This window comes from Dendropsophus ebraccatus, chromosome 7 (assembly GCF_027789765.1).
Source record: "Dendropsophus ebraccatus isolate aDenEbr1 chromosome 7, aDenEbr1.pat, whole genome shotgun sequence".
Lineage (NCBI taxonomy): Eukaryota > Metazoa > Chordata > Amphibia > Anura > Hylidae > Dendropsophus > Dendropsophus ebraccatus.
Window position 1 is genome coordinate 114061976 of NC_091460.1, and position 25621 is coordinate 114087596.

The window sequence follows — 25621 nt, forward strand, 5'->3', positions numbered from 1 at the left end:
AAATTTGCTATGTTCACACACTGCAAGGTAAAATAAAAATATATCTGTAATTTTGAGGTAAAAATACAGCCGTATTTTTTATAAAATAATGCATTCCATTGAAGTCAATGGGAAATTGGTGGCAGTGCACCCACAGTACAGAATAACAACCACAATTGATTATGACCGTTCTTTTTTTTTAAATCTGTTCACACAGATGACACTGGCCTATTAACGGTATCTTCTCCTGATTAAGAGTGCGTACATTTAAATGCAGCGCTGTGTTTGACAGTGCCGGGAGCCATTGGCTCTCAGCTCTGTCAATCACTCTTCTGGCTGGAGGCCACATTATGTCTCCAGCCACAAGAGGCCGCTCTCACCAGCTTCCACCAGCGTTGTAGTGACGGGTGACGTCACTCGTGAGCCCCCAAAGCCAGAAGACAGAGGGAGAAGCTGGACGGGAGCACTTCCTGATGGCAAAAATGGCCCCGCTAAACCTGTTGGTTCTTTAGGCGGACGGCAGAATCCGCCTGTGCATAAAATGGAGTCTATGGCACAGGCGGAAATGCGCGCGGGCAAGTGGCAAAATGCGGGGTGGGTAACTCTCTCGGATACTGTACCGTGCACATAACCTTACTGTGTGAATCTAGCCTAAGCCTATGTCTGCACACCGCCATAACGACGGCCGTTTTTAATGGCCGATGCTTCTAAAAACAACAATCATTATTCGCTGTTAAATGACGGCCGCCCACTAAAACCGGACATCATTAGGTCTGTGTGTGAACATAGCCCAATAGTGACTGTGTGCAATATATTTTTTAAATAATTACAATGTCTGGCTACTTTTTCACTACTTTTTTTTTTGTCCGTTTATAATTTTTTTTAATGACGTCCGTTATTCCATAGACTTCAATTCATTGAAGTAAATAATTTTTTATTTTTTTTTTAACTTGGTGTGAACATAACCCATGTGTGGGGACTGTTGGTTCGGTAAGTTGAGGGCAGGCAGTCACTATGAGGCAATGCAGCCAGTGCAGTAACCTGATGCCCCGCCAGCCGTGCTGCCCCTTATCCTCACTCCCCATCTGCCCTTGAGGCAGTCAGTGTGCGCCGCTGATAACACTCCCCCTATCAGCACAGACCTGTACAGCCGCCAGCGCCTGGCAACCTCCGCCTCACTGTACTCTCCAATGCATTCTCTCCTCAGTGGAACTATTCCCCCAACGAGCCCAGCCCCCCTCCAGCTGTGAGCAAAGCTGCTCTCCTATTGGTCAGATTTGGCTTCTGCACCCGCCCCTCATCATCCACCTCTTCCAATCACCTCACGGTTCCATTGACAACTCTACACTATACGGTACTGACGAACCTGTAGTAAAATCCTGATGGATTAGCTACAGAAACTTCCATTACTCTTCTTTAGGATCACCCTTTTCTAATCCATCGAGTGGTTTGCTCCAGACAGGGGCGGGAATGCAGAGGGGGTAGGGTCCTCTATTGCCTGATAACCACGCCCCTCCGCGTGTGGGCGTGCCGGGACAGCGTTTGGTGGGCGGGGCTCTGGGGGATGAGCGCTGCTGCTGCTGCTGCCGCAGGGAGAGACGTGCAAGTGCTCGGAGGCTGGGGGAGCGCTGGAGTCACGGCTACCATAATGTGACTGACCGGAGGAGCGGGGCGAGCGGGCACACACACCGGCAGCCGGGGAGGGACATAGGCAGCAGCAGCAGCCCATGGACACTGGACGCCGGCTGTGAGAAACTTCGCTATGGCTGCCCAGTCCAGGTATGGGGTAATGCGGTGTGCGGGGTCACTGTGTCTACGTCACGGCAGCCTAGAATAAGCTTCTATACAACTCTATGGGGGTCTCTATGGGAGCTGGTACCTCCTGGGGCAACTAGATAGCTATATGCCCTGGTGGGGGCACTTAGGATTAACCCCTTACCTCCTGTGTATAAGACATGACAACTAGTTACCCTGGGGGGTGGGGGCATTTAGGATTAACCCCTTACCTCCTGTGTATAAGACATGACAACTAGTTACCCTGGGGGGTGGGGGCACTTAGGATTAACCCCTTACCTCCTGTGTATAAGACATGACAACTAGTTACCCTGGGGGGTGGGGGCATTTAGGATTAACCCCTTACCTCCTGTGTATAAGACATGACAACTAGTTACCCTGGGGGGTGGGGGCACTTAGGATTAACCCCTTACCTCCTGTGTATAAGACATGACAACTAGTTACCCTGGGGGGTGGGGGCATTTAGGATTAACCCCTTACCTCCTGTGTATAAGACATGACAACTAGTTACCCTGGGGGGTGGGGGCATTTAGGATTAACCCCTTACCTCCTGTGTATAAGACATGACAACTAGTTACCCTGGGGGGTGGGGGCATTTAGGATTAACCCCTTACCTCCTGTGTATAAGACATGACAACTAGTTACCCTGGGGGGTGGGGGCATTTAGGATTAACCCCTTACCTCCTGTGTATAAGACATGACAACTAGTTACCCTGGGGGGTGGGGGCATTTAGGATTAACCCCTTACCTCCTGTGTATAAGACATGACAACTAGTTACCCTGGGGGGTGGGGGCATTTAGGATTAACCCCTTGCCTCTCATCTATGATACAGCCTTGTTGGTGGCAATTATAATTAACCTCTTCCTTCCTATGTATGACTGGGTGTATACCCTGCTGGGGGGGGGGAGCACTTATTATTTACCCCTTGCCTCCTCTCTATGATACAGCTTGGGTATATATCTTGGGGGGGCACTTATAATTAACCCCTTGCCTCCTGTGTATAAGACTTGACAACTAGTTACCCTGGGGGTGGGGGCACTTATTAACCCCTTGCCCCCTCTCTGATACAGCTTGGGTATATGAGTGGGGAGGGTTCAATTATAATGAACCTTTTCCTTCCTATGTATAAGACTGGGTGTATACCCCGCTGGGGCGCACTTATAATTAACCCCTTGCCTCCTCCTCTCTGATACAGCTTGGTTATACATCTTGTTGGTGGGGGGCAATTATAACTAACCTCTTCCTTCCTATGTATAAGACTGGCTGTATATATTATCATCTCCTTGCTCCCCATGTGGTTGGCTCCGGCCAGTTCCAGCTGTACAGGCAGCCGCCTTCTGTTTAGAAAACACCATTTCCCTGTGTTGTGTGAACAGCGGCCAATGTTATGTGAAATCATCCAGAGTTATTGCCCCATTCTCCCAGCTTTGCTCTCCATCCCGCCTGTGACTCGCTATAAACATGAGAACAGTTACATGTCAGTGATCGTCCTGTTTGTTTTTCGAGGAGACTTTTTTTTTTTTTTCCCTTTGCGGCGCTCCAAAGCTTCTCTTTCTGATACTTGAAGTAATGGCGTCACAGTTAAAGGGAAAGCTCCCTGTTCCCCATCTGACTCCTGGAAGCGCCCTATTGCTCCGTGCAGAAGAGCAGGTCCCACAGCACAGGCAGCGAGGAGGAGGAGGGGGGGCACTTACTTACGAAGAGGAGGCAAGTCACTTGTCTAGAGTCACTAAATTCCATATGGAAACAAAGTATCAAATACAAATGTCAGTTCTGCACAATTGTATTATCATACACTATCACTATCATATACTAGATCTAAAGCAAAACTTTGCTTTTGGAAAAAAATAAAAATAAATTATATATAAAATTTTATTTTTGTATTTCTGTAGTGCATTAGACATCAGCTGTGTGGGTCGCTGTAGCTTTAACGCCTGTGAAGTTAAAGGCACCATGACAGCTGGGGCGTGGGGCACTGGTTCCCTGCGCTCCCGACTCTCTCCGTATTTCCAGGCTGTAGTGAGGGAGAGGTTTGCTGACCCAGCGGTTACCTATTCGCTGCCTTTTATAGAGCTGGCCGCTCTCAGCCTTTTCTAATGTCACTGGTGACCTCCCCTCCCCCCATCCAGTGACCTAGAAACTTTAATGGCCAGTTGAGGTTACCAGAAAAGTTAGACAGATGGCATATTACCTTGGTCTGTCCTGGGCCTATCAGTGACTAAAACTGCCTGAAAGAATTTCTAAAATGGTTCCTGGAGGCCTACATAGATAAGCTATATTCAAAACCTGATAAGAAGAAAAAAAAAAAAAAAAAAAATATAAATATATATATATATATATATATATATATATATATATATATATATATATATATATATATATATATATATATATATATAAATGTATGTATTTGTTACCCAGTGTTCCCCAACCAGCAGTTATGTAAATAAATAAAAAATAAAATAAAAAATAAATATATATATTTTATACAATATTTGACAGTTATAGCAGAATTGTTTCTATCCTACAATCTGTATAGGATTCCATATGGCAATGCTGCCACTGTCAGTCTACGCTGTCGTCCTGACATTCTATTTATAACCAGGATGATCTGGCTGAACAGATACTAAAGTCTCATTCATTTTAAAAGGTGTTTGCAGAATTTAAAATTGAAAAAAAAGAAAGCGCATAGACACTGACAGCCATAAAATTAAAACCATAGATCAGGGATAGGGGAACCTTGGCTCTCTAGCTGTTTCAAGGCAAAGCTTTAGCTTTGGCTGTCCAGGCATGATGGGAGTTGTAGTTTTGCAACAGCTGGAGAGCCAAGGTTCCCTACCTCTGGTATAGATAATAGTATACTAGGCAGCAATTGAACATTTAGTTCTTTCATTTGTCATCAGGAAATTACTTTTTTTAAACTGTTTCTATGTTAAAGTGACTGTACCACCAGGCCCAGGCTGAAGCACTGGAGGCGGGCCGACCCACCCTTAGTGCATCAATGGAACCCTGTCATAGAGGGGCGGGGGTTTCCTCCCACTAAGAGTGGGTCGGCCCGCCTCCAGTGCTTCAGCCTGGGCCTGGTGGTACAGTCACTTTAAACATATTTTTTTAAGAATTTTATTTTTAATTTTTTTTAAATATATATAGAATAATCCTCATGTCTTGCAGTTTTCATTCTCACCACTGTGGCTAAAACTAAGCGGAGACTTCCTGTTGTGTCTGTAGTGATCAGAGGAGGCAGCTGTAAAGTGATCTGTACAGCATTGCAGCGACATGTGACACCATAGATAGGAGACAATAGCAGTTCCCTGTGGAATGATTTCTTCAAAAGTCACAGAGTACACTCTGTAATGTAATGTTTTACATTAATCTCGAGGGGACAGACTCTGCCTATTGTCGTCTATGTCCATGAGTTATGCTGTAAAGCAGGGATGTCAAACTTAGGCCCCTCAGCAGTTGCAAAACTACAAAGCGCTTTGCTGTTCAGGCATGATGGGAGTTGTAGTTTTGTAACGGCTGGAGGGACTGAGTTTGACACCTGTGCTGTAAAGCATTTCACTAAATGTTGTTAAGAACAGCCCAGCCAAGATGGCAGCCCCCATAACAATTTAAAAAAGTGAACTAAAAAATATTAGTCAGAAAACAGAAACATAGTAGAATAAAAGAACATGTTTTGGTATCTGACTTTAATCAGTAAATAAATCTGTCTGTGTAAACACACCCTAAAGCCCCTATTACACGGGGTGACTGGTAGAGCAAATGAGCGCCATTCCCCGGCGGGGAGGCTGCCCGGGTAATCGCTAGATCGCCCGGGCAGCCCATAGAGGATAGCGGCGGCCTGCTGCTGCTGCTCCTATCCCACGGAGCGACGGCAGCAGATTGCTGCTATAACAGTCATTTGTCTTTCAACATGTTGAAAGACAAACTACAGTAACAATCAGTCGACATTGTTCATGTTGGCTGACCGTCGCCTTCTATTACACGGGACGATTATCTGCCGTGGTGGCCAAATACGGACGATAATCGTTCCGTGTAATTGGACCTTAAGGTTCATAAATATATCACATTCGAGTAGCCCCTGTGCCACACCATTTTCTAAGCCACCACAATTGAAAGAGATGAATTGCATAAGAACATTAGAGGTGACGTCTCTTGGAAGATCCTGATAAATTGAAAAGGTTAACAACCATAGAAGCTGAATGTTTAGTTCTGAATCTGGTCAATACCAGCTGCCGCCTTACAGATAGATGATATACCGTCTCCTATATATAGGATGCAATCTCATAAATGGTCTCTAAATGACTGCCTTCCCCACCTTATGCTATCTTAGGCTTGCCATAGACACTTGATATTTGTCAGTAGACCCCGCTGATTTTGTTAGGATCCTTCGACAATCTAATGACTGGGAAGTATGATATGGGGCATAAGGGACCTGCAGTTGCTCATTTTCCCACTCAGCTCTATAGAACAAACTTAACTGGTCTATTAAAATTGATGGTCAATCCTCCGTATCTGACACCCCAATGATCAGCTTTTTTGAGAGGCCTTTTCATTTGGCCACAGCCTCTTCAGTGTTTCCAAGTAGGTGAGTGCAACTGGAGCATGCTGGAGTCCAATTGTGCTCCATTTAAACATCGGTGGCTAAAGAAGTTGGATGCAGCCCTAGGGAGTCTTGGATAACGCACCATGTAAACAGAAAGCAGTTGCAAAGACCTATAAGAACGTATGAGGTGCTGTACAGTTTAGGTGCAATAATGGGAATAATCACTTGATTCGCTGGTAGCAGGTCAGTCGACATAGACAAAGAGTCTCAGGAGAAATGAAAAGGGTTATCCAGGGCTCCAAATTTTTTTACTTTTTTGCCATTTTAGTAAAAATAACAAACATGTTATGCCTACCTCTCCAATGTCCCCTGGTGTCCCCCATGCGGTCGCCGTTGTCCCCCGCTGTCTGTAGCTGCTGTTACTTACGAAACAAGCTAGTCTCGGGAGTGATTAGCTCAGTCACAGATTGGCTGAGCGAGCTGTCGCCACCGAGACGGGCATGTTTCGAAAGTAACAGCGGCTACAGACAGCGGGGGAAAAGTTTGGAACCAATCAGCAAATTTGTGCCGATTGGGCTCCCGGAACAGCTGCACGCAGCCGTGACGAAGTACCGTACAGGTACGAAACAGCTGTAGCTGCTACGCTGATGGCGTCCTCTCACCATGTCTGTCTGCCTTGTTTTTTCTATATGAAATAAAGAATCTATTGGAAGACTTCAAGTGGGGTGAGTGCCATGTTGCTTATCTTTTATGGATTGAGATTGTGCTGGACTTCTTTTCTATACATAGAGCACCACCCGAAGCCCATTATTAGATTGCACCGTCTGTTGTTACATATATCCACTGTGATCATTGGATCTACGAGTAGTGCTGAACTCATTGTGCTAATGTAAAGCTGTTATGACTATTTTTCGGGCACAGTAAATTAAGATATGAAAGAATGACCTATTGTAGGTCCCAAATATCACAGTATCTATGACCCCCCCAACAGACAAACCTGAGAATTCTTGGCAAGGAAAAGTGTTTGTGGAGGAAAAGGAGCACAGATGACCAGAATGGGAACACCTTGGGGCAAGTAAACACAGCATGGAGATAGGGGCCGGTGTACGCTTGACAGCGGAAACACAGGTAGTCTGGTGGCGTACCTAGTAGTTTCAAGTGGGCAGGAGGGAACTAGACCCTATATAGAAACCTATGCTGAACTAGGAGATCTCTTTTATTGACCACACAAAAGGAAGTAATCTGTGATCTATTCCCAATGATCAGATGTTAATTCTTGGATATCAGCTAGCCACTTGGCCTCTGCCTTGTCGTAGGGCCTTAGACGTGTTGATTGGAGAAGGATATGTAAATTTGTTAACTCGAAGCATTGCCTCCAGGCTAGCCTCTGAGAGGGAAATGGTCTTAGAGCCAAACTCGACCTGTGTCATACGCTTCAGTTAGAAATACCGGAAGGGACTTTAACGCAAAGGTGTCCAGTTGGGTTTTTTAGGCCCCAACATTGATGTAAGGTTAAGGGACTCTGGGAATAATTGTTTAAAGGCACCTGAGGTGCTGATAGTGTGAAGATGTTGGCAGGCCCCTAGTGAGCGTGTTACCTTCTGTTACTGTGTCTGTGGAGTAGATTATCAGTAATCTGGGGTCTCAATGTAAACAAGAGTCAGAGAAGAGTTGTAGTTTGATGCTTGTGCTATGCATGCACCGCTGCTTTTAGGGCCATGTGCGCCATCTTGTCAGTTCGTATGTGCACCGCTCCTCCGAGCTATGACATCTGGAAAGACAGTGAAGACAGGAAGTGTGCAATATCAGCGGCGTGTGGCCTTGACCGCAGTGGTGCATGCATGGAATGCAATGGTTATTCAAAAGAGGGAGGAGGAAGGGAGTGGTGAGGTGTTCCAGAGCTTAGCACAAATGCCAAACCACAACTCTTCTTTGACTCTTCTTTACAGTAGGACACCCCAAATTGTGGATAATCCACTCGATGGATGCAGTAATAACATAACATAGGCAACATGCTCACTAAGGGACTGACAACTACAGCACACTGTCAGCACCTCCGGTCGGGTTTGAGGGCTGACATATTCCCTTTAAGCTATGTAAGATCTTTAGGGGCCCAATGGTTTATATCTGGGTGATCCAGGAGGTGTGGATTCTTCCACAAGAGAATGGGGGAGTGGGGCTGTTGAATCTAGTATGGGCTTGTTTTCAGGTTTGACTGCTCATACTGGAAGTAGCGGAGCCTCCATAATACCAGTCAAGCCTTCATGTGAATCCTATAAGGCATCATATAGGGAAGGGAGGAGGCTGCATTGCTATAATCCAGTGTCTAGCCACCAATGAGAATACTCTAGCTGAGAGGCCCAATAGTAGTGGAGTAAGTTTGGGGCAGTTGGCTGTCTGGAGAGAAGAGAGACTAAGGTACTATTACACAAAGCGAATTTTCGCTGGTAAATGTACTCGAACGACCTGAAAACGTTCACCCAATTACACGGAACGATGATCACTACTTATGATCATTCTTGCTGTCGTCTTGTCATCGCTACAGTGTTCGTCGCTACTGCGAATGAACGAACAACGTCTTATTCCATGTGAATGATTTGCAAAGGATAAAATTAAGCCCATCTCACACACAGGGTGAATCGTTGAAAGACTGTTTAGAAGAAGCGATCTGCAAATTTTCAGTGAACGACCAACAACGATTTGAGAACATGTTGAAAGATCATTATGAGCGATTTATTGCTTGCCGCTTGATTGTTCGCTTTGTTTACACGAGCCGATTATCGCTCACATGCGATCGTTATGGTGAAAAATAATCACTCCTTGTAAAAGGACCATTATCGTTCAAATTTGAACGATCTAACAATTTTTGAACGATAATTGTCTCGTGTAATAGGGCCCTAAATCTAGGGGTTGTCACTTGCCAGTAGAAGGCACGGAGAATACTGTACATTTTTCCAGAAAAGAGCTATAAGTAAAGTAGGAAGACAGTTGTATAGAAGATACAAAATTTTAATCTCTAAAATTTTTATATCATTTTAACAATGTCAGTGTAACCTATTAAGTGGTGCATCTTTGACGGTGACTTATTTTAAGGGCAGGGGTAACTTCTCACCTTGACGGGTGTTGTTCACTACTGTTTGCTTCCTTTAAATATACTAAACACTAAGTGAAGTACAACAGGAAAGAAAAGTAAAGTTTTCCAGATTAGACTTGTCTATTTTTTACTTCTGTCTGTGGTCAGAAATATGGCGGCCAAATCTAGCAATTTAGAACCCAAAGTGCAGACCACATGGACTGGACTTCCTCTTGTAAGACTTTGGCAGACATCTTTGTATTTACAACTATGATTTAAGGCTTGTGGTCATAGTTTATTAAAGGGTCTAATGTTTATCATTTAGTGAAAAAAAGAAGGGTTGATCCTAGATCCTAAAAAGACTTGTGTCCAGCTTGCAATGTAAAAGCCTTTTAGAAAATGGATATAAAGGAGAAGTTAAAGGGGTAGTGCGGCGCTAAACAATTATTCACAAAATAACACGTATTACAAAGTTATACAACTTTGTAATGTATGTTATGCATTTGAATGGTCCCCTTCCCCGTGTTTCCCCCACCCACCCTAGACCCAGAAGTGTGGTGCATTATACTCACCGCATTTCGTGTCGACCCCCGTCCGCCATCTTGGGACAATGACCTAGTCTTCGGGAGGCCGGCCGAACCGCTCCATCCGTCCCTCATGCCGGCCCCCTCTGTCCTTTTTCATCACTAGGCTTTAAAATGAACTGAGACTTCCTGTTCTGTACAAATCATTTCCTGGTAGTGCCCACTTATCAAGGCACGTCATAATGTATTAATATCATGCCGGGAGCTGGGAAGCATTGTGCATGTTTGCACTGCTGTAATAAAGCGACCGTGCGGCTCTGTCATTATTGCGGCGCAAACATTCAAACATTTTCACCGCTCCTGGCATGCTATTAATACATCATGCCGTGCAGGCAACACTCCAGGACAGGGATTCTCTCCAGCAGCCACAGCCCGCACAGCTCTGGGAGTTGGGGCGTGACATCACCATGTTAGCCAGGTAGTGACATCACCATGTTAGCCAGGTAGTGACATCACCATGTTAGCCAGGAAGTGACATCACCATGTTAGCCAGGAAGTGAAGCCTTGATGCAGTAGTAAGTGCAGGGAAAAAAACACTTTATAAGCATTTCCCATAATAAGTGTATATTGGTGATTTGTATAACTTTTGGGGCCAATACAATACTTTAATAAAAAAATTTGCCGGACTTCTCCTTAAAAGGGAACTCCAGGTAGAGGTTAAAAAATGAAACTTCTGCAGAAGCATATAGCATTACTTACCTATCTATTCCAGTTTTTAAACAACCAAAAATCCATTTGTTTTGGGGGGGGGGGGTTTGTTCTGTATTGTGTTTCTGTCTTTCCTGGTTGAGCAGTTCCCAGAATGCAATGCTTTCCCTTAACTGTTCATCACAGTCCCCCACCCATCACAATCATTAAAATTAGTGCTGCACCTGCTTCTGGCCGGTCAGAGATGGTGGATCACTCAGGGGATTGGGGGATCCAGCCAAGCCTCCTGTGAGATCACGCCCTGCCCCCTGTCTGCATCATCAGCCTGTCCTCAGCAAACACACACAATGTGAGACAGAGGCATGGAAGATTTGTCTCCTAAGGTGGGATAGCAGAAGGAGCAGGAGACAATGTGAATTTTATTCTACTTGGTATACCCGGGTTTAATTGTTACATGACTGCGGAGCAGACCTTGAGACAGCATGAGCATCATCTACCACGATGGTCTCTCGGGTGCTGGTGCTAAGCCTGGGTTATATTAGTTAAGTGACTGCCAAAATGTTGCAGGTTGTTTGTTCAGCAGATAACTCTCCATTGGACTAAATCAACAAACCGATAGCCTTCACATAATAGCTCATTGTTTATTGTAGGTTAACTATTTCTATAGAAGATAAAGTATAAGCAAATATCAGTATCAGATCAAAGTTTCCAAAGCTTATAGTGTATTGCCCCATATAGAGATTTAGTAGTCAATGTGTAACAAAACCTTTGTTAAAAGACTTAATGAGCGATGACCTGACCTGTTCGGTTGGTCATCTGACCAGTCCTGCCATAAAGGGCACATGTAGGGAATCTGTCAGCTGCAATTCATGTTCTGTATTGCTGACACTGTTAGATACCTCTTTATATATCTGTTTATGCTTCTATAACATAGAAAAATGCTGTTATTTTTTGGCCTGAAGTGTCAGAGGAACTCCCAAGCCCCTGAATTGCTGGAATGTCTCCTCACTCCCCTTCTCTTCCTTGACTGTCAGCTGGAAGCTGAGCCCTGTTTTTAGATCTCATTCCTGCACTGTTCATATGTATTGTGCACAGGAGAGAGATGTGGAAACAGGGCTCGGCTTCCATCAGGGACGGGGACGGGAGGGAGAGCGAGGGGGCATCACAGCCGTCAGCTTTTCAGGAAATTGAACACTTGCAACCACCTCTACCTACAGATTACAGCCAATCACTGTGGATCCCAGCAGAACTTGTCATCTGCTTATTGTCAAGGGACTTTTATAAAAATTAAGGAATGTCAAAAATAAAGGTGTTTGCGGGCAGTGCCCCCCTCCCTCCCTCTGCGCCTCATGCCTGCAAAGTGCCACCTCACAGGCATTTCCCCAACAACTGGCTCAGCGGGCTGTCCATCAACCGGTTGGTGACATCTTCTGTTAAAGAGATCCCAGAGTTTGGCGCGGTTCCCGGATTGGCAATTCAGTGCTGCAATGGCACGGGGAGAGCTGAGTTGTGATTGTTTATTACGTGTCCCCCCCTGCCCCTGCTGGATGAAACACTTTTCAAATTGAGGCAGTACAGTAGCACGGATATTTAACTGTTTCAGAACTCACAGCTTCATTATGAATTGATGATGCCGGGAGTTTAGATTCCTTAGTATACAGTCCTTACATGGACTGTGCATATACAGAATGGCTGAATCTGGCCTTACTGTTTAACTGATCTATAAGGTTTTTTTTCCTTTATAAGTTCTGTATGTACTGTGTGTATTATACGTCTTTAATTGCTGATTTTTCCCCCCCCCCTACCTTTGGGAATGTGTTTTGTAACATCTGTTGCTTAGATTGCAGAACTGCTAAATTAAGACTTGTCCTTGAGGGAAAGGAAGCATATCCTTGTAAATGGTGCTTGTTTTCTGTAAAAATCTGCAATATCTGCTACGAGCTTTCATTTATTTTTTTTGAGCTTCACTCACTGTATTTAGGATGGATCTACTGGTTAGCCTGTAGATAGACCATGTTTCATTTAGGATTTTTAATGTTCTTTTTTTCAAACTTTTATTGATACCCTTTCATTGATACACTGTGGTTGTGTCACTGTGGGGACAATTAAAGGGGAACTCTGCTATATATATATATATATATATATATATATATATATATATATATATATATATTATATAATTTTTTTTTTTTTTTTAATCAACTGCCACCAGGCAGTTATATAGATTTTGTAAATTACCTCGATTTAAAAATCTCCAGTCTTCTAGTACTTATCTTCTGTATGTCCTGCAGGAAGTGGTGTATTTTTGGTTTCACACAGTGCTCTCTGCTGCCACCTCTGTCCATGTCAGGAACTGTCCAGAGCAGTAGCAAATCTCCATAAAAAAAACCTCTCCTGCTCCGAACAGTTTCTGACATGGACAGAGGTGGCAGCAGAGAGCAGTGTCAGACTGGGAAGAAAATACCACTTCCTGCAGGACATACAGCAGCTGGTAAGACTTGAGAATTTTAAATAGAAATAATTTACAAATCTATGTAACTTTCTGACACCAGTTGATTTGAATTTATTTTTTCCCCCCAATGGAGTACCCCTTTAATAGATGGGCCCCAAGGTGTGTTTCTTGCTGTAAATTGTAGTAAATTCTGTCAGCAAGTATTCTGTTCCCCTGCAGAATTACACAGCGGCGATTGTAGGCAGTCTGTGACGTGCTGAACTCTCTCGCTCATTTAAAAAAAAAAAAAGGACGGCTCCTTCCACTGTTATGACCTATTCCCTGGTAATCATCTGCTGGCACTTCTGACATACAAGATGTCTTAGAAGGGAAGTGCATCTTCTCTACTTTCACTACTAAGTGTTTCACCAAATATGTCCATAATGGAAGCAAACATACTTATCTCATGCTCGTTCTTTTGGCTGCGGGGATATATTACAGGCGTCTGTGCTGTTTGACCAGTCCGTGTGATTAATGACCAGTCATCTGTAGTCCGTGTAAGCCTCTCCGAGTGGTTACCATGACAGTGTCAAGCGGCATGGCACTCTGAGGCATGACTAACCAAAGACTGCTTACTCCATGCACGTAAGCAAACTCGTGTCTGACATGGGAGCAGAGCGTTCCGACTGCATGGCATTCTGGGAACAGCAGTCAAAAATTGTATTCATTATGCTGACCTTTGATATTGCTTGTGACATACAAGTGCGTTAATTTAAACATTTACGGTGTGTTCACACATACCGAAATCGTAGTGGATTTCATGCTGCGCGTTTGCATCGAAAGCTGCTGTAATTCCCGGTATTGTCAGTTTGTATGGAGATGCATATTTGTATGCAGATTTTTCCTTTCGCTGTGAGTATGTAAACCCCTTCTTCCTTAATCCGCTGTGGCCCGGTGAGTATTTTACCGATTTGCGCTCTGACCTGCTTCTTTGGCTTCCTAACATCCCGCTCAGCTAATTAGCGTAAGTTTTATGCCATTGGCGCTTTGCCTCATTTAGTTCCTGCCTTGCCGCGCCACTAGAATAAAACTTGTTTGTAATCAAAGTACCGGCCCCAGGAGGAAAGCTGGCCCTGGGCCGCACATGGTATGGTAAAGACCTCAGGACAGTACCAGCAGTTTGGGGGTGGATGGCGTCCAGTACAGATTTGCTTTAAGATTAAGGGTACATTCACACTTAACGGATCCGCAGGGTATTTTCTGCTGCGGATCCGCAGCAGATTTAATTTAAATAACTGAACGCAGCATCAAATCTGCACCATCAAATCTGCTGCAGATCCTGTAGGTGTGAACGCACCCTAAGGAGTACTTTAGCCGCTACCCTATTTTGGCAATGCCTGAGAAGAGGGTGGGCGAAAACAATAACATTAACTTAGGGTCTATTCACATGTCAGTATATTTTTCACTCTGCAAACTTGACTATTTTTGCGGAGCAGCAAAAAAATACGAATTCAATAGTGAAGGAAAATTGCAGATTGCTGATGAAAAATAAAGTGTGGTTGTTAATAATCTAGTCACTGCGGATTGTGGATACGTATTTTTGGGTTCTATTGGTGTGTTCATGGAGGAATTTCAGTCCGCACTAGGGCCTGTCCTTCTTTTTTTTTTTTTTTTTTTTTTTTTTTTTTTCCTTTCGCGTTAAGGATCACAACTACAAATGTGTGATTGGGGCTATTTGAAATATGTTGATCCTATTTTCTGTCATGTCAATAGGGTCTTATCTCCCTTGTTCCAGTGCTGCCACCAGCATTCTGCCGCTCCGGTCTTCCGATGTCTGGCCGCTTTCTGGTCATGAGACGGGATTTGAGACATGACATGGCAGGCCCACTCAGCCATTCAGCAGCTGTAGCAGTGTCCAGCCTTAGGGCCCTATTCCACCGGACGATTATCGTTCAGATTATCGTTAAATCGTTCGAATCTAAACGATAATCGTTCGGTTGAAATGCAGTAACGATTAACGACCGAACGAGAAATCGTTGATCGCTTTATAAGACCTGGACCTATTTTTATCGTTGCTCGTTCGCAAAACGTTCGCAAATCGTTCGCATTGAATAAGACATCGTTCGGTCGTTCGCAATAGATACGAACGCAATAGCGAAGAAATACGGAAGAAGAAACGATCGCAATTACGATCATAAGTAACGATTATCGTTCCATGGAAATGAGTGAACGTTTTCAGGTCTTTCGCAATAGTGGTAGTTTGAGATCGTTAATCGTTAACGATTATGCTAACGATAATCGTCCGGTGGAATAGGGCCCTTAGGCCTTATTCACACGTCCTGCAAAGTTGTCCATAATTGCAGATTTGTAATCACGGTTCAACTTACAGCACGTTGATTTATATTGGGCTATTTACACAGACCGTTTTAATTCTGATCTGTATTCTGTTCCGAAAAAAAAAAACTGGACATGCTCTAGTGCGGATTGTTTTTTTTTTTTTTTTTTTAAATACAGGTGTCACATCCTTGACGTCCTTAAAAAACACTGTTCGAATACATGCAATCTAGTACTATTCACATTTTAGGGAAACTGATGCAAATACAGATGAATTTATAGGGATCACGGGGTAACAATAGCGGGAGGTTTTGCGGTCCAGAGAAATTACTGAACGTGTAAATGAGGCTTTACATAAAGTCCAGGAAGCACCCATACACCAGGGGACAAGAACAGTGAAATGCAGGCATCAGCGATGGACCCTGGGAGGTAAGTAGATGTTGTTGTTATCACCCACCTCCCTCCCCAAGCATTGCCAGGCTCTACCCCTTTTGATGGAAGAATGATGCCTTTTTATTGAATAAAAAAATACAATTATCTGATAAATTAAACATTAACTGATGTACCCCAAAATAACAATTAAATCTGCTGCAGATGTAAAATAATTCCTGTTATCCTTAAAGGGATAGTCTGGTTAATTGAAAGATGGGACCTTTACTTTCAAAATTGACTTGGGCCGTGCTCCCTCATTATCAATAGCCGTGTGATAATCCCGTCAACATTGCATTGCTTTTGGTGACAAGATGGGGGCACGCTTTCAGCTGCATTTTGATCGCATGTGAGGGAATTCAGCCTTAATCCTCGTGGGGTTAAGACCTGGTTTAATAGTGTATGAAAACATGGAATATTCCTGCTAGTTCTATGGAACGAATGTGCAGAAGAATACAGTATTGTGCAGATTTTATAATCCACAGCATGCAGCCATATCCCACTCACTATAAGAACTATAAAACCTTGCCTCCTAGTTTCTGGGACTGCCGCTCTATGGGAATACATCTCTTAGTGGCAGAGCTCTTTGTGCTTGGTAATGTTATCTACTTGCTGCAGAGTAAGCGGAGCTGGCTGCTGGTTCTCTGATACACGGAGGCAGCAGGTTATGATAAGCACCATTGGCTGATGATGCAGTATTTGAGGAGCGGCGTCATGGGCCTTGTATCTGTCCTAGTATCCATCTCTTCTTCCTTTTTGGTTCTTGGCCATTTTGGCTTTTAACCCTTTAGTTGCACGGCCTGTGTTTGGCCGTTTAGGGCAGATCGTTTTATAATTTTAATTTTCCATTGACCAAGAGCCATATCTTTATTTGTCTAGTGACAAAGCTACATCATGGCCTTTTAATTCTTTGTTGTTTTGCAGTGCACGCTGACCAGCCTACAACACTTACCCCTTATTAACAGGATAACTAATCGTTGGGTGTGTGACTGCTGGGACCACTTGCGATCTTGAGAATAAAGGCCTATTATCGGCCATAATCGAACGATAATCATCTTGTGTAATAGAAGACAGCGATCAGCCGGCATGAACGATGTCTGCTCATTGTTGCAGACGTTTGTCTTTCAACATGTTGAAAGACAAATGACTAATATAGCAACAATCTGCTGCCGACGCTCCGCGGAGCAGGAGCGGCGGCAGCAGACCGCCTGCTATCTGCTATGGGCTGCCTGGACGATCGAGCGATCACCCGGGAAGCTGTTCACGCCCCCCCCCCCCCTGTACTCACCCGCTCCCTGCTGACGCGTGTAATAAGCCGGCAGCGAGCGAGGAATGAGGAGCAAGTGAGTGCTGACAGCGCTCATTTGCTTCTCTCCGTTGCCCCGTCTAATAGGGGGTTATGGCTTGAAGTCCCTATTGGAATAGACAATGAATGGAGCTGTGGTACATGGCTGCCACTCTATTGCACATGAGACTCTTCATGATGCCAGCATTTGGACCCACATTTCACATGTCTCAAGGGACAATCCAAGCCCAGGAGACATAAAAAGGGTGAAATTATTCTTACCAGGTCCCGACCACCAGTCCTGTCACTGCCCGGCCACCGCTATCATAGCTCATAGCAGTGATCGGCATTCTAGACAACCAATGTCATGATAACAGCGAGACAGAGGGGCCAGATTTCAAAAGAAAGCAGTTTTTGCAAAAGTAAAGGTGACTGGAATACTCCTTTAAGTCAGAGAAGGGGAACCTCTTGCCCTCTAGCTTGGGTGACTGCAGGTTCACCTTCCCTGCCTAAAGGGGTAATATCCACCCCCTCCTCCATGTGTTGTATTATAATGTGTGCAATGAGACATGCCAGATCACCAGGAGTTGACACAGGGCTCCAGGCAAAAAAGTAAAAATTTAAGTTGACCTTGGTCTATGTGCTCTATATTCTGGGTGCCGGCAGCCACCACCAGAGGGGGCTTGGGAACTTGTGCACACTGGTTTCACCTTTAAGGGAACGTGTCATCAGAAAATAACTTATTGTTTAATTAATTTTTAAAGAATTGTTGGTGAAGTTTATTCTAATTTTCCATCTTACTATATTATAAAATATTCCTAAAATCTTGCAGTTTTTATTCTCATCACTGGGGCCAAAACTAAGCTGAGACTACCTGTTGTGTCTGTGGTGGAAATAGGAGGCTGCTGTAAAGTGATCTGTACAGCATTACAGCATCATGTGACATCTGTAGATTGAGGAAACAATAGCGGCTTCCTGGGATGACTATTCAACTCAAGGGGACAGTGTCTGTCTATTGTCTATGTCCATGGGGCTTGCTGTAAAGTATGTCACTAAATTCTGTTAAGAACATCCCAGGCAACATGGCAGCCCTCATAACAATGTACAGAAGGTGAAATAAAAATTACAGCTAGAAAATGGAAACATTAGGTGAGACAATAATACAGTGATAACAGTAATAAGCTCCCTCTGGTGGCTCCTCCATGCAACAAGAATATAACATTTTAAGGGGACTGTAGCATCAGAAAATGACCTGTTTTATTTTAAACATTCTTTTAAAGAATTTTCGTGGTTATTTCTCATATTCCATTTTGTGATCAATTTTTTTAAAGGGGTTATCGAGCGCTAAAAAAACATGGCCACTTTTCCCACTACTGTTGTCTCCAGTTCAGGTGCAGTTTGCAATTAAGCACCATTTACTTCAATGGAACGGAGTTTCAAAACCCCACCCAAACTGGAGACAACAGTAGGGGGAAAGTGCCCATGTTTTTGTAGCGCTGGATAACCCCTTTAAGCACCCATAAAAAGCCCAGTGATCTGTGCAGCCTATGGTGGTATCCATGTTTTCAGGACTCCCTAGGGCTGCATCCAATTTCTTTAGCCATCAGTATTCAAATGCCAGACCATCGTACTCGAGCCTGCTTGTGCTGTGCTCATCTCTAACTATAACATTTTTGTTCCTGCATGGTCAAAGGTATAAAGGCGAAAAATCTGTCTACAATTGCTGATTTTCAATCATATCACAGATAAAATGGGATAGAAAGTGATCGTGCATGAGTTACCGATGAAAAGTACAGATCATGGTGCAAAAAAAATGTGCCCTCATATATGTCTGTAGATGGAAAATGAGAAGGTCTGCCCTCTAGAAAGCGAGGAGGAAAAATGAAATTGCAAAAACAAAAATTTGCTTTGTCCTTAAGGGGTTAATCGAGTTGTGTTACAAAGGAATATAACTTAAATAAAACAATGTATTTAAAATAAATTATCTGGAGTACCCCTTTAATCCTAAAATTAAAATAAAATTGCCAGTTTCTGATGATTCTGAAACAGTCTTGTTGAAAATTTTTAGGGACACTGATTTATCTTCTGTTATCTTCCAAAGGGATGGGCTTAGCTGGGGGGAGGGTCTTGGAAGTCTTTCTGCCTTGGTAATCTTAAAGAGGACCTGTCTGCCCGGCAATTGGGGGTGACAGGTTCCCTTTAAGCCCCTATTATAATGGGCGACTGTGAGAAGCAAACGAGTGCTGTCCTCGTTCCCTGCCGTAAAGTGCGGGGGGGGCTGCCTGGGTGATCGCTAGATCATCGGAGAAGCCCATAGAGGATAGCGGCGGTATCCTATTACACAGAGCGACGGCAGCAGATCAATGCTATCTTTGACATTTGTCTTTTAATCATGTTGAAAGACAAATGACAGCAATGATCAGCCGACATCGTGATTGTCGGCTGATCGTTGTCTCTATTACATGGGACGATCATCTGCTGTAACGGCCGAATATGGCCGATAATCGTTGCGTGTGATAGGGCCTTTAGTGATTACTGTTTGTTTAAAAGCGCTTTCTTTGTCCATAGTTTTATGTTAATCACAGCCATTTTCTGTCAGAATTAGGAACTAGGCCATTTAGTGTTAGTGTTCATTGAGAGTGTCTGTATTTTATGCCACATTCCTAGCTGGGGAAGAAGAGGAGGAGGGGGGGGGGGGGGGGGAGAAAAAAGAAGAGCTGAAGCTTTAGGTCAGGGAGTTGAGTCCAGTTGTAGCCAGTACTAGTGATAGCCAGATGCAGCTCCTACATGCTCGGCCCCTGACCCTCTTTTGTTTACTATGTATTGTCTGACTATGGCTGTATGTGTATCCTGGTATTGACTGTACATTTTGTTAGTGCTATATAGCCACCGGGAAAAGAATTGAAGTAGGTCTGACCATGGGCTAGAAATTGTTCCCAATTGTCAGGGTGGGCCCTATTGATCTCACCTTTCAATGTATTTATAGTTAAGAGTAGTCTTCCCCCCCCCCCCCCTTAAAAGTAGAATTGCAGCTGTGTGGAAGATCTGTGCGCCCCCCCCCCCCCCCTTGGGCCTGAACATAAAAACATTGTCTCTTTTTTTATGCTGTTATAATTAAATTGTGATGTGCAGCGTCAGCTTTTATTTTTTTGAACTTTTACGTTTTACAGCTAGCCACTCTGTTCTTAGGGTCCTATTAGACAAAGCACTTTTTCGTTTTCTCTGATTAACGTTAAATGTTTTTGTGGTACTCAGTGACATGCTATGATGATACTCGTGACGCCACCCCTGTGGTGGTCGACTGTGCACTACTCGGCCAGTGATGGTAATTGTTGTGATGCCAGTGCTTGTCCAGCACACAGGTGTGATGCTGGCACCTGCTTTGTAGTGTGTGGCCGGTTTGTGTCCCCAAGATGGTCGGTAACCTGCCAGGCTTGTTCGAGTTCCTTCGGTAGTCCTGAGTGGCAACTGACCCACCCAGACTATCAGTACCGCCACTCACAGAAAGGGGGAAAAATTACCCAAGGTATGCAGATGGTGTGTATGGGTGCTGGTGCGTATAAAGTATGATAGAGTACCAGTGTTATAAAAATAGAATAGCTTTACTGTAGAATTCTTAAATAGTACAATACATTCTTGTCAAATAGATAAATCTTTGATACAGTGATGGAACTTGTTTGTGCTTGAAGAGGTACTTAGAGAAGTAGAGTAGAAGAGTGGGAGTTGTAGCGGTGCTTGGAGAGTAGAGTAGAGGAAAAGAGTTTGTCGAAGGAGACCCAACCCAGTGTAGCATTGTACTTTGCCGGAACTTTGAAGAAATACTTTGTACTTGTACCTGTGTTTAGACTATGTCTGACCACCTTGTTCCTTACAGTGTCGAGCTACCCATCCTAATAGGGTGATACAAGCCCCAGTCGTGGTTATCTGGGTGTAGCCAGTAAACCTGCTTTGTGAGAGAGGATACGTACACCTCTTTCAGTAGCTTAGTCCTATCCAGGCTAGTTCCTCTTGTGTTTCAGGATACTGCCCTGCACATTTTAGATGTGTACTCTGCGTAGGTTAGGGTGTTTCTGGACTCTTCTCCCTTTTTAGTGCTTAGCACTGCATAGTAGGTATAGTAAGAGTAAGTAAGGAACTGGTTGTCTCTCGCTGCATCTGTACACTTTGGTGTCTCAGACTAGACTGAACTGGTCACTTGCTCCCACACAGAGCTAACGAACTCTTCCTACAGTGGGTGAGTGTGTGTGGAGAGCAGGGATAGGTTGAAGAATAGAAAGCACCTCCTATAGGTTAGCACAGAACACATGGTCTAACGGTAGCATTAACCCATTACCTACCTTCAGCTGTGCATGGAAGAAGACTCACAAATAACACTGACACCTAGTGGCAAAACTGTAGACTACTCCATCACCACTTAATCTGGAGTGAGAACTTTGCAACAGGTGCATGAAGCACTTAATAGTGGGACATCACAATTGCAAATGAGCGCCTTTGCGAACGACCTGAAATTGTTCAACATTACACATGGAGCGATTAGTCATTAGTTATGATAGTAATTATGAATAAGTATACAATCAATCGCAAAAAGAATTGTAATAATGAACTAAAGTGTACATACACAGAAAGATTGACGGTCGATTAAAAAGGATTTTATTGTCCACTCAAAAGATGTGATCAACGACACAAATGAATTTTCGTCAGTTGTTTGGTCATTGCCCGCATACAGATTGTCGCTCAAATTCGAACACTATAACGATTCTTGCTCGATAATCTTCCTGTGTAATAGGGCCCTTTAGTCTAGTTTACTCAGAGCATTTTTTTGCCCTTGTGAACATGCCCTAAAGCAGTGAGACATGCCTTTTCATGTGTAAACAGACAGGGATGCATAACATTGTGGTGTGACAGATGGCTTTTTTTTTTTTTTACTTTGTCGACGTTTCTGCAGCTTTGTTAGTGACTTTTAATAGTGTGTGTGTGTGTGTGTGTATATGTGTATATATATATATATATATATATATATATATATATATATATATATATATATATATATATATATATATATATAATGTATGTATTTATATAATTATTTTTTTTTTTTTAATCAAGGTTGACAATGAAATCTGAGCTAATATTTAAAAGGCTAATCTAATAATAAATATAACATTTGTATGTATTTTTTATTTTTTTTTACAGCAGCTTGTACAATGAAGAGAGGAATTTACTCCGCATCAGAGAACGGGAGAGAAGGAATCAGGAAGCTCTTCAAGAAAGAGACCCTTTCATTGACAATGCTCCACTTTTTCCAGAACCTTACAAGGTATATTTACAGTGATATTATAAAACCCTACAGATTTTGGAGATATAAAGGGGAGTTATAGGTGCAATGTGGTAATAGAACATTTACCCCCGTAGTTGCTTAGCAGCTGCAGTTCAGTTTGCCAAGATGCTAAATAGACTGGTTTGTTAGTTCCCTTGGGAAATAAGACTCCAGAGGGCTGGCAAATAAGGGGAAGCTGCTACTGGAAAGATCACACCAAGGCTTGAAGGTACTCAGTAATTTCTCTCCAGTGTCCGATTCCCTTCTGGATTTTTTTATTTTTTGCTATGGAGAAGATGGGCTGTCTGGCTGACTATACAGTGAGTACTGCTACTTTGTATTTTGGTAAATGAGACAACAGCTGATTTACTAAACTACTTAGAAGGCAGTCACTCGTTCCACGGTTACAGTCTGTGCACAGAGGATGTGATACGAACCGGAATTCGGAACTCCTGACATCAAGCTCTGAAACCGTTTAAATCTTTGTGCTACTGTACTGACACAGCAAGTACAGTAGCGCAAAGATTTAAGCTGTTTCAGAGCTCCCGGCATCATCATGAATGACTGTGTCGGGAGTCCCAAAGCCCGTTCCTTGGCACAATTGCGGACCGTGTACGGAGCGTGTGAATTACCCCTTGCAGTGGTATTTTGTGGGTGACAGAAGTGTAGAAGTGCTAAATGGTTGTATTGGTTTTTTTTGAAACACTGGAAAAACTGTTTATAATTAGAGATGAGCGAATCGGGTTCGAGTCCATCCGAACCCGAACGATCGGTATTTGATTAGCGGAGGCTGCAGAACTTGAATAAAGCTCTAAGGTTGTCTGGAAAATATGGATACAGCCAATGACTATATCAATGTCTTCCACATAGCCTTAGGGCTTTATCCAAGGTCAGCAGCCACCGCTAATCAAATGACAATCGTTCGGGTTCGGATGGACTTGAACCCAGTTCGCTCATCTCTATTTATAATGTTTTTAAAAATTGAATAATGCTACTTTTTTGTTTACTCAGAGAAGCAAAGGAGACGAGTTATCTAGCCGTATACAGAGCATGCTCGGGAATTACGAAGAAGTAAAGGAGCTCATTGGTGCAAAATCGCATCAGGACCTTATTGGCGTCCCAGTTGCTTCACAAGGAAGACTTAAACACCACCCATTTCAGAGTAACGCCAGCCGGTCTATGGGTCCGCCAAGGATGTCAAATATGTCTTTGGGGCATAGAAACAGGCCTCGTGCAGCACCTGAGGTGTCCTCCGGTAAACTTGTAAAAACGCATCAAAATCATACTCTTCAGAATAAGAGAATGCAGGAGCTACGATCTGGACTCATGTCTGAGGAAAGAAGTGGAAAACCAGGTCAAGATAAATGCCCTGTGGAACAGTCCTCCTCACCGTCAATCTTGGCCCTTTCCCCGCTGTTGTCGTCCTTGTCCCCTCCTGTTGAACCTTTGTCCCCATTACATTCCAGCCATCAAATTGATTCCAAGCCACGTGGTGATCCAAGCCATGAAAAATCTTACACCTGTGCCACAAAATCCCCAGTTCTGACAGAACCAGTTAACAGGGAAGGTTCTACCACTGTTGCCAACTTAGTGCCTTCCTCACAAGCCTTTCCAACCTATTTGACTTCAAAAACACATACATTGCCTCCAAAGCCCACAGCTTACGTACGTCCTATGGATGGTCAAGATCAGGCTCCAACACTTTCTCCAGATCTGAAGCCACTGCAAGAGGACTATCACGAGGAGTCTTACGAAAACCACGTAGATCTAAAACTGAATTCCAAGGACAAGCTTTCCAGAGTGGAAATGGCTTCTGAACATTTTGAGGTAGGTTCTTGTTAGAGATGAGCACAACTTTAGCATGCTCGATCGTGGGGCATTTGATTACCGGTGGTTGAAGAAGCCCTAGGGAGTCTGGGAAAACATGGTTACAACCATAGGTCATAGGCTATATCCATGTTTTTTTGGACTCCCTAGGGCTGCATCCAACTTCTTCAGCCACTGCTTTTCAAATGCCACATGATCAGACTTGAGTTGCGCTGTAATCCTGTTTATTTTCCCATAATCCTTTGTCGCTGACTTAGTATTGCTAAATATAGTATGACATTTAGGAACAAGATGCATATTTGGCTTAGCAAGTAATTTTATGTTTTGTGGCTGATATGTAAGGTTGTTCAGTTTACTTAGAGAGTGTGACTAGACCATAAATATGTCAGTGATGATGTTACTGATGTAAAGAAAATATGTCGCCTAGATTTATTTTTTTTACTGGTTATATACAAATACTGAAATGTGTTTTTTTTTTTCTCATCTGCTTCTATTTGCTGATTGCCTTTTATTTATTTTTATTTATATATATTTTTTTTTTTGTACAGCTCAGATGGCTGCATAACAAAAAAAAATACAGTCAAAAACAGATTAGAAAAAAAGAACATTGTAGTAACTGGCTGTAATCGTTAAAAAAATCTAGGGTTATCTGGGCAGGACTTTGAAGTCTGGGGAGAGGGCGAATGATAAAATATTACATGCAGATACCTCCCTGACTGCCGTCCTACTTCCAGAATGGAGGGAAATGCATTTATTCTACAGTGCAAAGAGACAAAGAGGCTTTTCAGAGCTTCTCAAGTAAAGGGCCTTTTACACGGGACGATTATCCTGACGCTAGGAACACTCCTGCGGCCCTTGTAAAAGTGACAGCAATCAGCTGTGGACCGGGCAAACGCCTGATCCTTGGCTCGCGTGTCTTGGTAGAGGGGTAATGTGTAGCCAATAACAATAATAGGAAACGAACAGCACAGATATGTATATATCAGATTCCAGATCACCACAAGCAGCAGAATATAGTTACATCCACACTGTTTGTGATCAGCATGTCTCTCCAGTCCTCTGGCTATATCTTCAGGCCCCGCCTCCTCCAAGGTGATTGACAGCCAGAGGAGGCAAGGCCTGGAGAAACATGCCAGATCACAAGCGGCGTGGAGTAAAGCCCCTATTACACGGGACGATGCAGAGGAGCAAACGAGCGCAGGGAGCTGCGGGGGGAGCTACCTGGATGATCGCTACGTCATCCGGGCAACCAATAGAAGATATTGGTGGTCTGCTGCTGCCGCTCCTGTTCCATGGAGTGACTGCAGCAGATTGTTGCTATCTCAGTCGTTTGTCTTTCAACATGTTAAAAGACAACGATCAGCCTTAAAGGG

At 43.6% G+C, this 25621-nt stretch overlaps 1 protein-coding gene across 2 annotated transcripts in view; it reads left to right on the plus strand.

Annotated features, from left to right (window-relative positions):
- The first annotated feature begins 1574 nt into the window (after window positions 1-1574).
- Window positions 1575-25621, plus strand: part of AFF1 (ALF transcription elongation factor 1) — a 77778-nt gene continuing 53731 nt past the window's right edge. Inside the window, exons 1-3 of one of the 2 annotated variants that reach the window (XM_069978228.1) lie at window positions 1575-1758; window positions 22298-22421; window positions 23433-24248. In XM_069978228.1, coding sequence (XP_069834329.1) covers window positions 1742-1758; window positions 22298-22421; window positions 23433-24248 — 957 coding nt within the window. In that variant the 5' untranslated portion in view covers window positions 1575-1741. The remainder of the gene's footprint in view (window positions 1759-22297; window positions 22422-23432; window positions 24249-25621) is intronic. The other variant, XM_069978229.1, reaches the window with a different exon arrangement.